The 17108-nt window shown below is 35.9% G+C and overlaps 1 protein-coding gene across 3 annotated transcripts in view; it reads right to left on the bottom strand.

Annotated features, from left to right (window-relative positions):
- Nucleotides 1–17108, bottom strand: part of SLC25A21 (solute carrier family 25 member 21) — a 382587-nt gene that overhangs the window by 216862 nt on the left and 148617 nt on the right. The window contains exon 2 of one of the 3 annotated variants that reach the window (XM_006117703.4): nt 16850–17016. The exons of the other annotated variants lie outside the window; for them this stretch is intronic. Coding sequence (XP_006117765.2) covers nt 16850–16877 — 28 coding nt within the window. The 5' untranslated portion in view covers nt 16878–17016. The remainder of the gene's footprint in view (nt 1–16849; nt 17017–17108) is intronic. 3 annotated transcript variants of the gene reach the window in all.

Raw genomic sequence — 17108 nt, 5'->3', positions numbered from 1 at the left:
ATTAGATTACTACAGGCCCTTATGTTACCACAGACTGTACCTACCCTGGTACACTGCCAAACCTTGATTATAGTTAAGCAATGTTCAACTTTAGAAGGACACCCCTTTCTCCTTCCCCCTTAATTAATATGAAAACCATTCTGAAGAGCAGCTTCCTTACCTGGTATGGTAAATTGTGGACATTCTATGTGAACATTGATGCTATTCTCTCTATATTTAGCACTGAAAATGAAACTATTTTTTCAGGTGCAATAAAATCCACATGAAAGCCCCCTAATGCGTAGAGGCTCTGTAATATTATTATTTATGGAACAAGTCCATTAAAGTTATCTGGGAGTGTTAAAAATAAAAGCCTGGCAAACAGGCTTTGTTAATTGAACCTAGTGTTTATCACTGAATAAAAACTCACGCATTGGCTAGTATGCCAAATACCATGTGGCACATTTCTCTTTCTGAGTATTACTTCAGTTGTTTGCAATGTCATTGTATCACTGTTGGCAGTTTCATGATTTAATTCAATGTTTTCCTTTTGCACATTTACTTTGACAAAAATGTGACATAAACTGATGTTTTTACAAGTATCTGTAATTTGGTCCTTAGGAAGTATCCTTGCATGAAAGATACTTCCTAAGGGCCAAATTACAGAATGCCCTCAGGTGAGTGCATGTGGCCACCATTTAAGTCAAGGGCAAATATTTGGCCCTAATTGCCTGTGGGACACAAAGTCTTTTCTTTTTATTTATGCATATGCTAAAAAGAGCTGGGAACTAGTACAAAGGGTCAAGTACTTTGTACTCACTGAACCCCAGCTGCTTTCCCCCAATAGAAATATATGCATTACAGGCTCCATTAGAACAAGTTGGGGGTGGCCACCTATGTAGGGAATCGTAGAGTTTTGTAACTTCGTTGCTAAAAAAATATATCTGTATTTCCTAGGTGATTTTCATTCTTTCTTTACAAGAACTATACATTTTAGTGCATGTATTTATCTCTCTCTACCATAGGTGCCAACTCCATGTGTGCTTTGGAGCTCCCCTTTGTCTGAGCAACTAAGTTCTCCTTTCTCCCCACCCCACCCCTCTCTGCCTCTCACCCACTGGTGACCCCACTGACCAACTCCTCTTCCACCCTCCCAATGATTCTGGAGTGCTGCAAACAGCTGATTCGCAGAGTTCAGGAAGCCCCAGAAGGGAGGGGGAGGAGCCAGGATGAGGCATGTAGAGAGGGAAGGGGAGAAGAGGCAGGATGGAGGGGTGGGTGTTTGACAGGAAGGGATGGAGCAGGGGTAGGACCTGGGGTTGAGGGTGGGATAGTTCTTCCAATACAAAGGACTTGAGCAGCTCTCCACTACATTTTTTAGGATGTTTGGAAGTTCAGCACAATAGAATAACGTTGATTTAAATAAGTTTAAAGCAAGGATTCTCAACCTTTTTTCTGAGTCTACCCACCCCCTAACATACTACAAAAACTCCACAGCCTACCTGTGCCACAATAACTGGGGGTATGTCTACACTACCCCCCTAGTTCGAACTAGGGGGGGTAATGTAGTCATACGGAGTTGCAAATGAAGTCCAGGATTTGAATTTCCCGGGCTTCATTTGCATAAATCCGGCCGGTGCCATTTTTAAATGCCGGCTAGGTCGGACCCCGTGCCGCGTGTACTAGCTAGTTCAGAGGCGTACAGCTAGTTCGGATAGGAAGCCTAATCCGAACTAGCTAGTCCGTGCCGCATGTAGCCGCGCGGCACAGGGTCCGACCTAGCCGACATTTAAAAATGGCGCCGGCCGGTTTTATGCAAATGAAGCCCGGGAAATTCAATTCCCGGGCTTCATTTTCAACTCTGTATGACTACATTACCCCCCCTAGTTCGAACTAGGGGGGTAGTGTAGACATACCCTGGTTTTCTGCATATAAAAGCCAGGGCCAGAGTTAGGGGTTAGGGATATTAAATTTCAAGTTATTGACTAATTGAATAGTCAATGTAATTTGCATCCACTATTTGATTAGTCGATAGGGCTCCTCTGCCTCTGCTCTAGGGTTGTTGCTACATTTCAAAGGTAAAAGTGCTGTGGGGAACACGGAGCCAGCTCCTCACTGCATTTCAAAGTGGCAGCACCGCCTGGAGTCAGCTGGGGACTCTCCTGCTGACCCTGGGCTCCGTGCGGGGCTGCAACTTTGAAACGCCACAAGCAGCCTGACTCTGGGTTTCCCCACAACATTTCAAAGCAACATCATCACATGGAGCTAGGAGTCAGTGGGGGAGTCCCCAGCTGATCCTGGGCTCCATGCAGTGCTGCCGCTTTGAAACACCGTGTGCATCCTGGGGATGCCACAGCTGGTCCCAGGCTGCATGCAGTGTTTCAAAGCAGCAGCGCCGCATGGAGTCGGGGGTATGGCCCCAGGCTAAAGGCGGCACTGCTGCTTTAAAGTATCCTGTTATTTCTTCCCCTCCCCCCTTGCTGCCTCTTTCTGATAGAGGCAGCAAGAGGTGGGGGAAGCGATTATTCTACTAGCCTGTGGACTATCTGATAAGCATTTGCTTATCAGATAGTCAACTAGTTATTCACATCCCTATTAGGCCGTAGAAAACAGGGCAACTGCCTGGGGCACCATGCCTCAGGGGCCCCCACAAAACTAAATTGCTCAGGCTTTGGATTAAGCTCGGGGTGGCAGGACTCAAGGCTCCAGAGTTCAGCCCAGTGTGCTGGAACTTCAGCTTTGTGCCATGGGCCCCAGCAAATTTAATTGCTGGCCTGGCTGGTAGCCCCTCTGTGAAATCTGTTCATGGCCCCCAGAGGGCCCAGGACCCTTGGATGAAACCCGTTGAATTGAAGTATTTTAAACATTATGAAGTAAGATATTTTAATCTGAAGTCATCAAATGTTCATTACTATCAGTTTATTCCAAAGAAACATTCCAGGATTCCTTCGGCTTCTGGTATTACTTTTTTATCTGCTACAGTCTCAGCAGTATCAATTACTAAGTGTTTCCCATCTTCTCAATTCACAAGCAATGAATCACCTAAGATAAAGACCAGATAGACACATCAATGGGAACCAATTCTAGTGTGGCACTAAACACCAGAAGTAAATCCCTATCTGCCTTTACCAAGCTGAAGCACAAATAGTCCCCACCCACTACAATCCTTCTTCAAATAATTTCTTCATTTACCTGAGATGCACTTCCTGAAAATAACAAACAGTTTTGACTGGAGTTATTATCTCATTAGGACTTGTGAAGGAACTAAATGGATTGGAATGCTTTTCAATAAGACCCTTCTTTCCATCTCCCATGAACTATTATTACCTAGGCTTGTCCTGATGTTTGCCTTCTCATACTGATTTCAAGGCCTTTAAACAGATAGGCTTTTTAAGCAACTACCTGAACCCTGTAGTAGCTTCCCAAGTGCAATTTGGAAATATATTTCCTAATGGTGTAAAATAAGAAGCTAGGATGAGATTTTCAGACAAGTTCAGAACCCAGCAATACCTAAATAAGCACCTAAAAAACAAGTCTATATTTCCCACAGTTTTCTTTCGTGGGTGCTGAACTCTTGAAAATCTATCCTAATTGTGGGTGCTAAGCATGTTTAGAACTCTGGCCCCTGAGTCTATATGCATATTAGTAAACAAATAGTATGTTTCAGGTGAAAACCTAAGTGATCAGTATACATTATCATGCAAGATACTGTAAACAATAACTTAAACATAAAAAGATATTTTAAACTAAGATATGTGAATTTGTAGTTCTACTGGACAAATTTTAGAATATATTTTCCTTCCCATTAATTTCATGTTTAATTCTGATTCATTCTATACTTTAAAATGAATGACTGTATAAACAGGAAAAAACTGGCTCTCTCATCATATTAATATGCCTTTAGGTAGAACTCTTTCTTTCACTCAATAAGGGTAGATAAATACCATCTGAAGAAGAAAATAAGGCAATAACATTTAAAAATAGCTTTTCCTATTTTATGGCACTCATTATGGGCTTCACTAACAATGCATCTGAGTTGTATGATGGAGTAGTCCCAGCCATCCATGACTTTGTAGAATTTTTTAATGAGCTGTAATTAATTCTGATACACAAGTAGCTTATGGGCCAAATTCAAATAGGAATGTCAAAGAATCTGCAAATTTTTCAGCCACATTTTTGCTTTCAAATTCATTTCTATCCACAAGAGAAAAGTGGATGTAGAAGCAGCATTTGGGATGCAATTCACTGTAACTATTTTAGTTAATATGCCATCGAGTCTTTGTTTTAGAGAAGAAATTATAGTGCAAGCAAAACTGCAGGTAAAAATTTTAGAGACTGTTTTTCAGCATGTGGTCATGCCTCCTAAACTTCCTGAAAACTAAAAAGCTTATGGTATTAGACATTGATGTATTATACTACAAAAGAGAACTGTGAACAGAGAACACCTTACAGACACTTTTCTCTTTTAACCCTGAAATTAGAATTTGCTCCCTCAACTGTTTTCCCTTTTCAGTACTTCCTCTCTTTCCTTTTCCTTCCTTCCATTTCTGTATTTAGGTACATTACATTTCTTGTTTGACCACTGACTAGTATAGCTGAAGGATGGAATAAAAACTTAGATGTAAAAATACCAATGTGCAGGAGATGCTAATGCATAGAACACTCAACTGGGACACTGTAGTATAGCATCTCCATCTATGAAAAAGCAAATAATTTAAAAGTGGGTTCCATCCCTACAGCTATTGTGGCTGGGGCCCAATCTTCCATTACAAAACCAGTCATAGAAGGATTGGACTCTTATACAGAACAGCTTCTGGCATTATGCCATAGGAAATTGAAAGAAAAGCAATAGCCTCTTCTGAAGGCTCAAATCACTATTGAGAGAACAATAAACCTGAAATGAAGGAGATTTAAACATTTTTACATAGTAGCCTAAGTATTTCCCCATGTTTGTACCCACAACTTTGCAATTTGTGCATTCAGAAAATCTGCATTTTCATGTGCAACTGGCACTTGTGCAGGAGGGGAAAAGAGCAAATACCTTTTATTTAGGGAGGGGACTCCAAAACCTACACACAACATCTACATGGAAATGATTACAGTCTCAGTCTTGAAAGGCTTCAAGTCCTGAAAATTTGTCATAATGTGGTTAATTCATCTGACCAAAATTCATATAACCTGAACACTAAAAAAATCAACTCTGGGAGTGACAGAAAAGAATTTCTGCAGCCAGTGAATAAAGAGACCTTAGATTCAAAAGCTATCAAGTGAAACCCTGTTGAGGCAGCATTGCTGTGAGTGCTGTATATTGACAACATTTTTATTTAATTTTATTTATTTATTTATTTATTATGGTGTACAGAAAGCCTGAGGCTGTTTCATTGTGTGCCTCATGAAATGCTGTGGTTGTTTTTGGACTCACAGTTAATATTTTCGTTCTCTGGCTTCTGGGCTTATATTGCACCTGGACACAAATCGTTTTTTTCACCTGTAAATGAAGTGTGCTTTTATATCACAGCTGAGCTGTTGGGGGACCTTCCTTGCCTAGTCATTCTTGGATTGATGGATCTGAACAACAATTTATTGCCTTTGCTTTTTAGTTAAAGGTGGTGCACATATTACAATGCAAAACAGATTCACGCACAAGAGACCCCAATTATAAAATAACAGGTATATAGTACTAAGTCTAATGACCAATGAAGTAACTCCAAAAAAGATACATAGTGGAAGTACCATTAATTTAATTCTTATGGCTGTGAGGATGTACATGGCATTTATTTGCTAATGGAACCCTCCTGATGGCCAAAAGTCACAAAGCTGAGCCTTGAGATCATTTCAATTTTTAAAAAATATAAAAGCAGCAGGGATAAATGTCACAGGATTCTTGGGATAATTCCTGGAATATACATATAGATCTAATCTTTTAAATATTCCCCCCTGGGAAGTTAAACACTTTCTCATTTGCTATCATGTCACTGGAATTTGTTTTCAGCATTTTGACTCCAGCCACCATTAGTAGTAACAGTATAGAAGTCAGTTTTATACAGCTATAGTCTTTTAATTATAAGCTTTCTTCCTTTTCTTTTTGTAGCAAGTATAGCTATAATGTAGCTGAATATGACTTCTTAAAGAGCACATGAGTTCCTAAGACAATATTTTCAGATGGCTATTTTAAAATTAATATATTAAAATAAATAAATACTTTTTCTGCCCCATAGTCTTGTACTTCTTCCACATTTCATGCTAGTGCTTTGAACTGGGGGGAAAAAGCTCTGGTTTGTCACAAAAAGAGATGTTATAGCACACCTCCTCATTTTTTTCCTTTTCCTTTGGCAGGAATAATAAGCAGAGTAATGAGGAGGACAAAGATGGTCCAGTATCTAGGACTCTAGTTTATAACTTTAGAGTCTCTGCTGTAACAGACTTTCTGGAATGGCTGCATGACCAGTCACTTAGCCTCCCTGATCATTGCACTTCCCTACCTCCCTGAAGTGCTGGGAGGATACATTCCTTAAAGATTCTCAAAAACTGCAGTAATAGGAGCCCTTTATGCATCTCAGATGAATGGGGTTGCTATAACTACCCCACACAAATTGAGTATAGTATTACGCTTAATAGTTCATGTGACACATTTCACTTTTTCTGTCAGCACAAGAGTGTTTTCTTCTGTAAATATCAAAGTATATCTAGCTATGTTTTTAGCAAAGAAGAAATAACAATTATAAAAAACAATTAGATCTATTTAAAAAAAATAACATTTTATAGAAAACTATGCATGCTGATTCAACTGCATGAAAGTGCAACCTACTATACAAATACAAGTTCAGAAAATAAACAAAATAATACAACATTACCCAGAATCAGGACATAATCCAACAATTACTTAAGTACTTGGCAAATTTCCCCTATGTGAAGCTAATGGGACTGCTTGCATGTGTAAGTATTTACAAGATCACAATCTAGGGCCTAATTCAACACTCATTTAAATTGATGAAATTATTCCTATTGAATTCATACACAATTTGCTCCACTCATCTGAATAGGTGGGTTATGCCCACAAAAGCTCAAAATACTGTATGTGTGTGTGTGCGTGTGTGTGTGCGTGCATGCGTGTGTGTACTGCTACAGGACCACTCTTTTTTGCAGTTTGTGATGTGGAACATAAGCTGAAGGGCTGCTATTGAAAACAGAGATACTCTAATTTCTGTTGACAGGCATATGCACAGTTGATCTGATACTATTCTCAAAGTGGTATAAAAAGGAATTTCACTAAAGTAAATGAAGTTACATTGGTGAAAAACCAGTAAGATATGCATTGGCTCCAAAGTGCATCAATCTATGAGGAGCCATGTTGTACCATCAGTTTTTAAAAAGAACTCCCTACTGATGTCAGTGAAATTCAGCTTAGAAACCGATGGCACAATATCTCACAGAATTTTGCTTCACAAGAAAATTACTGCTAAAGCAATGATTGTTTTCTCAATAAGCATACTGAATAGTTATTTGCCATCAGTAATTGCAAAGAATTAATGGCTTCTAAAATGTCATTTTACAATATCAGACTATTGTAGGTGGACAAAAACGAGTGTGAAACCACTAACTTTTGGGTTTGTTTTCTCATAACTTGAAAAAGCAGAGCTATTTTTTCCAAATGTGCACTAAAAATTCACTGCCAGATAAAGTCCTCACACCCTTGCTTATTTTTAAAATTGCTAAGTTGAATTATAAACATCTCAAAATAGAGATTTATAGTGGAAATGACAAAATTTTAAATATAAAGGTTATGTCAGTATATTGAAGCCTAAATCAATCTCAGAAAAATGAAATTGGTTAACAGTGCAATCATTTTTTTCTTTAAAAAAATATAGGGAAATTATAGACATCATGGTTACAACGGCTTACATTTTAATGAATAAAAAACAAAGTAATTACTTTGTGGTTTGGGCTAAATTCAATATTGACATCTTTGTATTTTGTTTAGCTTTTGAACAGATAAATATTAAAGAAAAGTGTCTAAGGTAGGTAGAATTTTTATGATAACACGTGGTGCATACAATGGATGCAGTATTTTGGCACATGCCTACAATAAATTGAAAAAAAAATAAGGCAAGCACTTAGGTATTATATTTTATAAAGTAGTGTATTTCATCTTTGCTATGTACTGAGACTAAAGAGAAAACTGCTGAAGATTAAGGATTTTATTTTTTCTTTCACATTACATGTCAAAATGGGCCACAAATAACAGAATTATAAAGTATGTTGTAAATGTATATAGAAGTTGATGTCTCAAAAATGAACCGCAACCATTTTTCTAGAAGTGTTGAAATGCAACAGCATTTAATGTGTCTAGAATTCCTAGCTCAAAGAACAAAGTGAACCTTTGTTATGCTCTATCATAAATTTAAATCTGTAACTGTTTCACAGTCTTCAATCAGTAAACATAATGGGCCAAATTCTGTCCTACCTTGTACCCTAATTGGAGATTATACAGTGTGTAAATCATAGGAGAATTTAGCCTAGCAAGAGCTTTTATAAATCACACCAATGAAATGTTCTTTTTCTTTTAAGAATTATGTTTTCTGAGTTATATAGATTTGTGATTATAATTTGGGATTATTTTTTGATAAAATGTTTAAAAGAGATTTTATATGGTACACTTTGGAGGTATTCTGTAAAAATGTGTGATGCTATCTTTTACTACTGTAAAATGTTCCCTTTGTTTATTATATTTTATCATTTTTGAGGATTAGATAGAATTTTTTTTAAATACCTTAAATGGCTTTTGTTTTTTTATTATAGAGACATTTATTTCCATAATTCAATATTATCATAATAAAATAGGTCTGTTATGAGAATGGTTTTGTTCTTTTCTTTACTAGAAATCAGAGATCTGGCAGTATTTACAAAGAATATTCCTAGTGGTTTCAGCATTGCATTATATATTAAAATAGCCTCTGCAAACCCATATCATTTTGAAACTCACTCTAAAATCTCATTGTAATTACTAACACAAGTGTTAGTTCTTGGGATTTAATACTTTACAGGGCTCTAAGAAATATCTTAAATTTTATTTTAACTATTAAATCATAAGTTTATATAATCATATAACCACACAATACAAGTAGCATCTAATTTTTTAGGGTATGTTTTATAATGTACATGGCAGTGGTTAAAGGACAGATCCTGTAAACATTTAGCCATGAAACTTTACCTATGTGATTAGTGTCAATAAAATGTATGTTGGAAGAATCAGCTCTCTCACAACATACAATATCACACTCCCAAAATATTTCTGTATACATTTTTCTTTTATCCTAGCTCCAGCATTTGTCCAGGTAAAAATGCCTTGGAAGTATGCAAATCAAGTTTTATTTTGCTCAAATTTAACAGCCATGTAGCAGAGTACAATGGAAATGCTGAAAATTAGAAATTTATTTTTTATTTTTTTAAAAACAGTTTAAATAATTCATCTAATTCATAGTGTAACTGTTTATTAAAATGATTAATTATACTGGACATATTATTTTATTTAACAAGTAGCTTTAAAAATTCACCTTTCTTCTTGGAGATCGTTGATAAGATTCAGAGTTTATTTGGAATATTTTACCTTGAGCTATTGACAATGAGCTCTGTTCAGGAACTTCCAGTATTTATGTTTTCTATAGCTATTTATCAGTCTATAATTAAGATACAATGTAAGGGGTCTCTCAGTTAAAAACAAACAATTATAATAAAAAAATACCCACAATTATAAATAAACAATTCACACAACATTGTTATTAATTTTCAACTGACAAAAATATATTTTCAGAAGTTGTTTAATTAGTTTTTTTGTTTTTTGCTTCAATCACTTATGGATAATAAAGAAAAAGGTAAAAGAGTTGTACTGTCACCTAGTGGATAAAGGTAGTAGAAGAATCCCCTGCAGCTACTTTCAGTGTTCAAGAAAAATAAAATACATACAGTTACATATTAATTTCCTAGAGGAAACAATTTACCATCAGGATCAAACATCAAGGGTTATGCTCTGCTGGCATAACTTGACTTGACTGCACTGGAGTTACAACGGCAGAGAATTTGGACTCCAATGTACATTTTAATGATCCTTTGTTGACTATGAAATATTTAGTATTGTTAATGTAATATTTTCATTTTTCAAGGGCCTACATTTGTAGGGAAGAAGTTAAATAATAGTGAAATTGAGAAAGTGACACTAGAAATAGGAATAAAGTAGGAGATGTAGTCCTACTTTTTTTCAGACCATGAAGCTAAAGTGTGATATTTCTCAGATGCAAAGAAGCATCTACATTAACAGAAACTAAAGCCATCAAACTTAAGTTATCTAATTTAGAAATACACCCACATCTCCACTGACAAAAACTGGGATTATATGCTTCCATCATTTTCTGAATTTTGAATTTTCAACCAAAGAAGTTTGCTACATGTCATGGACCTCCTGCTTTAGTCACAGATGAATAAAGTTCCATCCTATTGAAACTTTTTAAATTTTCTTACATTAAGACATCAACTTTGGGACCAAGGACGAAATTCATTTAGGATTGCTGGAGCCCTCCCATGCAATAGAACCATAGTGAAAAGCTCCTACAGAGCCCAGTATGTGAGGAGGAAGTCAGGTGGTTTTAGGGACAGTCCAATGGTGGGGATGACTGTTGGTTCCATGATAAGTGGGGCTAGTTTAAAAAAAAGACAAAGCATTTTTACAGAATGTTTAATAAAATGTATCACTGTATGATAATTACACACAAAAGTACATAACAGCAGCAGTGGAGGGGCTTGCAAAGTTCTTGCTGCAACACGCAGTGAAACATACATTCTTTTTGTAACAATTATTATAATTCTGTGGGAACTCAGATTGGACCACGTTACCACAAGTCATAAGAAACAATGGCATATGCACAGGAACGTTCTCAGAGACACCTCCTTGGTGTTGTATTACCTGCCATTAAAATATTTCAACCAGTTTGCCTTAAGTGAAGCAAACAAACTTTTTAAAAAGTGCTTTTGTCTGAGTATTTATTTGTTCATTCTTTTAACAAAGAATCAAGTTTGGAATAAATGACAATAACTCACTTTTTGGAAGCCTAAGCTTGAAATCTATAGCCTTCTATTGACAAAGAAACTGAAAAACACCAACTGCAACAATTATAAAAAAATAGGTTTCTCTTTATGCATAAGATCTCTATGTGTTCTAAACATTAAAAAAGGAACCTTAAAACTGAGCTGGAATGGAAATTTGCATTAGACCTGAACTACAAATTTTGGACTCAGTCCCAATTCAGATATCTAGTATATATTTTGAAGCGTTTGTCTGTGGATTTGTTTGTGAAATATAAAGTCACAGTTTGTGATTAACTACAGATACCAAATTTTCATAAATGATCCTGCCACTTAAATTAGCTAAAAGCACTACTTTTTACACTGGAATGTGTTGGGTAAAAAATTTAAATAATTATTTTTCTTTTTCACTGGAAAAAAGTCATGACTGTATGATTAGAGTTCATAAAAATATTTGCCAACAAAATTAAAATTGAGTCACCTGTTCAACTGTCATTTTAGTGGAAAGAACATTTTTATTGTTACAAATCACAAAATAATTCAAAGTAGTTATGAAAAAAGTAATGGAAGCTTTAAGAGTTTCTGATTCAAATTTACTATGTATGGTAATTATTCAATAAAATGAATAATGCTTGAAATTGAAATCCTACAATTTTAAAACTGTTCTTTTACTTCCCTTTTGCAAACACATTAATACAAAATTCTATTAAATGACATTTAATTTCTTGAACTTTCCTATAAGTGTAATCTACACAAAATGACTTTGCCAAGTCAACAACAGGCCTCACTTGCTAGTATTCTTAATTCAGAGGGTTTTGCACTCTGTTTTGGTAGAGGCTAATCTCTGAAAAGAAAAGTGAGTTTTCAATGTAGATATAAATCAATTTATTAAAACAGCATTTCTCATACTTCATAGGAAGATTTTCACAAATATGTGACATAACATAATCATATCAGCTCCATCAGAATGCTTTTAATCGTATACATGTATCTCCTATTCTATGGGCATCTCCTACATTTTAGGATATGCACTTAGTTTAATGACATTGTTTCCACAGAAAAGCCAAAATATGCAGCTCAGAATAGCAATGAACAGACTACCAGCAGCAAACAGATTAATCACTGAATTTCAATATTTTTCTTGTTAATCAACTAATTATTTATGAATACAAAGTGTTTCCTATTAAATTGGTCATTGTTCAGAATTATTTAACAAATGCTTTTAAAATGTTTTATACAAACTTATTTCAGCCAATGGATTATACAATTGGTTTGTGCATGTATTTGTATTAGCAATTGGAAAAGTGTGCTATTTTTGCTTGCTGTATAAGTCATATTGTGTATTTCTTTGCATTTATTGGATGAGAATTTCTGCTATATCAGGTGTTTAGCAAAAGAGTTTGTGATTACAAATTCATAAACTACTTTCTCCAATAGTGAGTGTATATCCTTACAATTTGTTCTTTCAATGAATATTCCTACGAGTGAACATTCATGGACAGTAAACATCAAAGAGACACGATCAGCCAAAGCAAATTTGTTGAAAAGTTTGAAAGAGTACTCACACATTCTCTTTTACAGCATTAACCCAGCTAATTCTGTAGTCTTCTGAAACTATACTCAAATACAGAGAGGTAGCTTGCATGAATAGATAATTCATATGCCTAAAAAGTTTTATGTATTATCTTGCAGCTAAATGTAATCATTATTGGTGATAATACAGATAAATGGAACACTTTAGATCTGTATTGTTCAAAGTAAACAAAATTATATTTTTAGTTTCTGCTTCTTGCCCACAAAAAGATAAAAAGAGCAATAAATGTCAAAAGTCATTCTCAACTAATAATTCCCCACACCCAAAAAAGGAGAAAAAATGTAAATGCTAACACAAGATAATTCAATAGAGCTGGACATCCTTGGAGTAAGTGGGCTTGGAAATAAATGTATGGAAGGAAAATAAAGTTTGATCTGCTAGTGAAATTGAGTAAGTTGGATTATTAAGGTTAATGAGACCTGGACTGATCCAGTAAGTAAATGCTAATGCAGCAAGGAAAACTGCAGTAACTGCTGTGGATGGAACTTCTTCAACAGGTTTTTTTTAAATGTATAGAAAATATAGAAACTTTATTTCTGAATCTGGGATTGGGGGATGTTACTTTTTTCAATATATGTGAACCACACTTCACTTAGGCCTAAATCCTGCACCCACGGAAGCATATATGCTAAGACTAGAAATGGCATAAAAGCTACAGGTCTGCTGTGTAGAAGGGCCAAAGTAGTGGGGAAGATTAGGTGTGAGACCCATTTCCATGGTTCTCTATAAAGAGAACACACATATGTACCCAGTGTGTTCTGTACTGCATGTAGCTAGTTACAGTCAACTGGCTATGTGCACAGTTGTCCACAGTTCCTCTCAGCAAGTTGGAATGGTTGTGACTGGATTCTGGAGGCACCTAGGCGCAGATTCCTTAAACTCATTTCAATCCCTGCCCTGTTTCTGTGAGAAAAAAAGTTTTTACTCAGACTTTGCTCAGGGGATCAAGATTTTAGATCCCTTGCTTCTTTTCTCTCATACCTGATTAAAGAGCCTAGGGTTGAGAAATTGGGCTGAAAATCTCATAAGAAAAGACTTTCCTGTGAGATTTCCTGTCAGTGCTGATTTCACTAAGGCTGAAGAGATTACAGGAGCAATTTTTGCATGGTATTTCCACCTACTGTCCCAGCCAAACCAAGAAGTGTAGAGGCATGCAGAAAAGAAACTTAAAAGAAAAAGGACATTTAGTAATTTTTAGGAAAGAAAAACAAATGCACCTTCCACTCCAGAAATAACAACCACCACACACTCACCAGTTTCTCTGAATTTTGGATGAAGATTTAGGATTCTTATTTTATTCAGACCGACTCATCCATCTGTAAGGAGGAGCAGACCCTGAGGTATTTTGCCTATACCTCCAAAGTGATGGCAGAGGACAAGCAGAGTCAGGTGGCAGAGACTAGTGAATAATCAACCCCAAAACTTTATTAGAAGTTATAGTTATTTGCAAAGAAACCTATCCTGACAAAAGCTCCATTGAAGACAAAAAGGATCCAAAGGATTGATTTATTGACATAAACAGCACATAGAGCACCACCCTGGGACTCATGTAGGGTTGCCAGGTGCCCGGTTTTGAACCAGACAGTCCAGTATTTGAGCTTTCTGTTTGGGAAACAAATTGAGAAAATATAAATGTCCAGTGTTTTCTAAATAAGATGTAATGTAAATTGTGATGTAATGTCAAGGGTGTCCGGTATTTTTGTTGAAAACATCTGGCAACTCTAGACTCAAGAAATCTAAGTTCAGTTCCCAGATCAACCAGAAACATCCTGTTTCACTTGTATAAGTCAGAGCAGCTATCCCTTATTGCAGTTCCTTGCCTAAATAATAGGGATGGAATTCATTAATGATTGTGAGGTGCTCAGATACTCTGATGAAGGCCGTCATATGAGCAGGCATACACCTAAGGACAGTAGGAAAGGTGCAGCAGTGTTTAATAAGGCTCAGAATGAAAATCAGGACTTCCAGAGATGGGGGTATTTAGGAATTGCAGACTCTTTAAAATCTCCCATCTTTAGTACAATAAATAAATAAAATTAACTAACAACTTGTTAACAAGCTGACAATTATATAAACTTCTAACACAGAGGCCAAGAAAGTTGTAAATGCAAAATTACTTTTTGGAACTGTGTTAAGTCTGGACTTAGCCTATAACAATTTTAACAATAAACTAAGTGTCATTTATTCAGATGTGCTTGCCTTTTTATAAGTTCTGTCCCTGACACAAATGTGATAAAAGACTGGTGTTAAGAGCTTTTAAAACAGAATTAGATCTAATAAACTGCTGATGCCTGCGAGGCTTCCTTCCCCTTCCTAAAAAACACTTGCATTAGCCTGTGTAAAGAACTATCATCATTTTAGAGGATGACATTTTCAAACACCGCTCAACAGCAAATAAGATATAAAGTCAGCTGCCTATATACAAATCAACCATTTGATTAGTGACAAAACCTTTAAAGAAGCAAAACATTTTAACGATTATTTAAATGTATTTAAACTCAAACAAGCAGTTGCAATCTCATTTTTCTGTATTGTTCTTGCCCATATTTTAATTCATATTAATGAAAGGAACACCACAAGGATGAAATTTAAAGGTGTATCTTCAATACTGGGATTCATTAGAAATTACCACAAGTGTTTGGGAAAAACAAAGGGGGAATCAATTAGTAGCAGACTAGGTTCTAGCCCTAACCAACAGACAGCTTATCTAGAAATACATTTACACTTCATATCAGTGCAACAGGTCAGTGGAAGAGGGCTGCACTTCAGTAATCTGACTATATACCTAACATGCAGCCAGAATATTGCAATTTGGGCACTGGCTCTGTTAGATAGATGTTCTTAGCATATTGTTGACACAGGCTGACTTGCCCCATCAAGCCTTTAATATTTCATGTATGTTATGTTTCATTACATAACAACTTTTTTATTCATCTCTCCTCTGATGGCACTATCATTAAGGAATCTATTTCCTCAGTGAGAGAAACCTGTAAGGCTGTCTTGAGTCAAAGGTCAAACACAGTCAATTTATTCTCAAAATAAGAAAAGTCTCTCAGCTGCAAGTGACTGAAAGTTAGTCACTACTTTACTCCAAGGAGTCTTATATTTTTCCTTGTCCTTTGAAACAACCCGTAAGTGATAATGAAATGCTTGAAGCAATAAGAAAGGGAATCAGATTTCATCTACCTGGACAGTCTGGCAGCATACTGTGTAACAATAAACAAGTGTTCTTAAGTCACAGCATTGGACTGGAAATGAGGCAGAACTTGTGTATTTTAACAGCTTTTTACAACTAGTAACCACTAGTGAATTTATTTTACTTTCTCGGGGAAGACCAGTGAATGTCCCTAATTTAAACTAAAGGGCCTTTCAGCCTTCAAGACAAAAAGCACTTCTGCTTAGCACCTGAGTAATAACATGGAATATGTACAGGTGAATCAAGAAGACTGGAATCAAAGATAGTTTGTCTTTGGCTAGTCTGAAAAGTCTGACTCATTTCCAGGCTTGTGATCATTTATTATCCAGAAAAGAAAGGCTGGCTTTTTGCTCTGCAAACACAGTGGTGGTCTTCAGCTCATGATGAATAGATTTACCATGTCCGCTCTGAAATGCATGACATAGAGTTTTCCAAAAGTGTCCAACACCCCACCCCACACACAAACCTGATGATGTTTTTAATGTATGCTTTAAATTCTGCAGTATAGAAAGAGGTTGATATCTACCTATATGTATTTTCCCCCTCAAATTATTACATACAACATAGATTTTGTAATGTGACCAAATAGCAAGGATAGGGGAGGGGGTAATGGATGTCTATATAACAAAAAGCCCTGCATATCGGGTCTGTCCCTATAAAATGGGGAAATCTGGTCACCCTACATTTTTTCTGAGATATTATTCAAAAGAACATTTCTTAGAACAGTGTCATATTTTGCACAAATAATTTTACTGGATCATCATTGGCCAAATATAATATTTTCCCCTTCAGCCAGGAACTACTTTTAAATTAGTTTGGGTATCTATTGAAAATATTATTCTTTATAAAAGAAGAAATTAGAACTTCCAACAAGCAAAATGCTAATCTTAGAAGTACTGTATATTCAGGCAGCATAAAAACTTGTGCTGTCACTATTTTAAAGGTATAACCATGGCATAAAGCATTATTAGAAATAAATAATTATAATAATAAAACTCCCTTACTTTTTAGTGCCAGAATCTGGTCTCTCATATCCAGGGCATTTCACAGTTCATCTTTTAAAATAATTTTTCTCCCATGGATCCACTCAGTTATTGACTTCACAACATATACTTCAAAATAAAGAATATGTTGTGTGTAATTTATTATCTCCACAGGTGTGGGTGGCATTCTGAAGACAAATTAAACAAGATGAGGTCAGTCTTTGGCCTGAAGATTTCATAATACATCATGGCTGTGTCTAGACTGGCAAGTTTTTCTGCA

Source organism: Pelodiscus sinensis, chromosome 4 (genome assembly GCF_049634645.1).
Source record: "Pelodiscus sinensis isolate JC-2024 chromosome 4, ASM4963464v1, whole genome shotgun sequence".
Lineage (NCBI taxonomy): Eukaryota > Metazoa > Chordata > Testudines > Trionychidae > Pelodiscus > Pelodiscus sinensis.
This window is presented reverse-complemented; position numbering and strand designations above follow the sequence as displayed.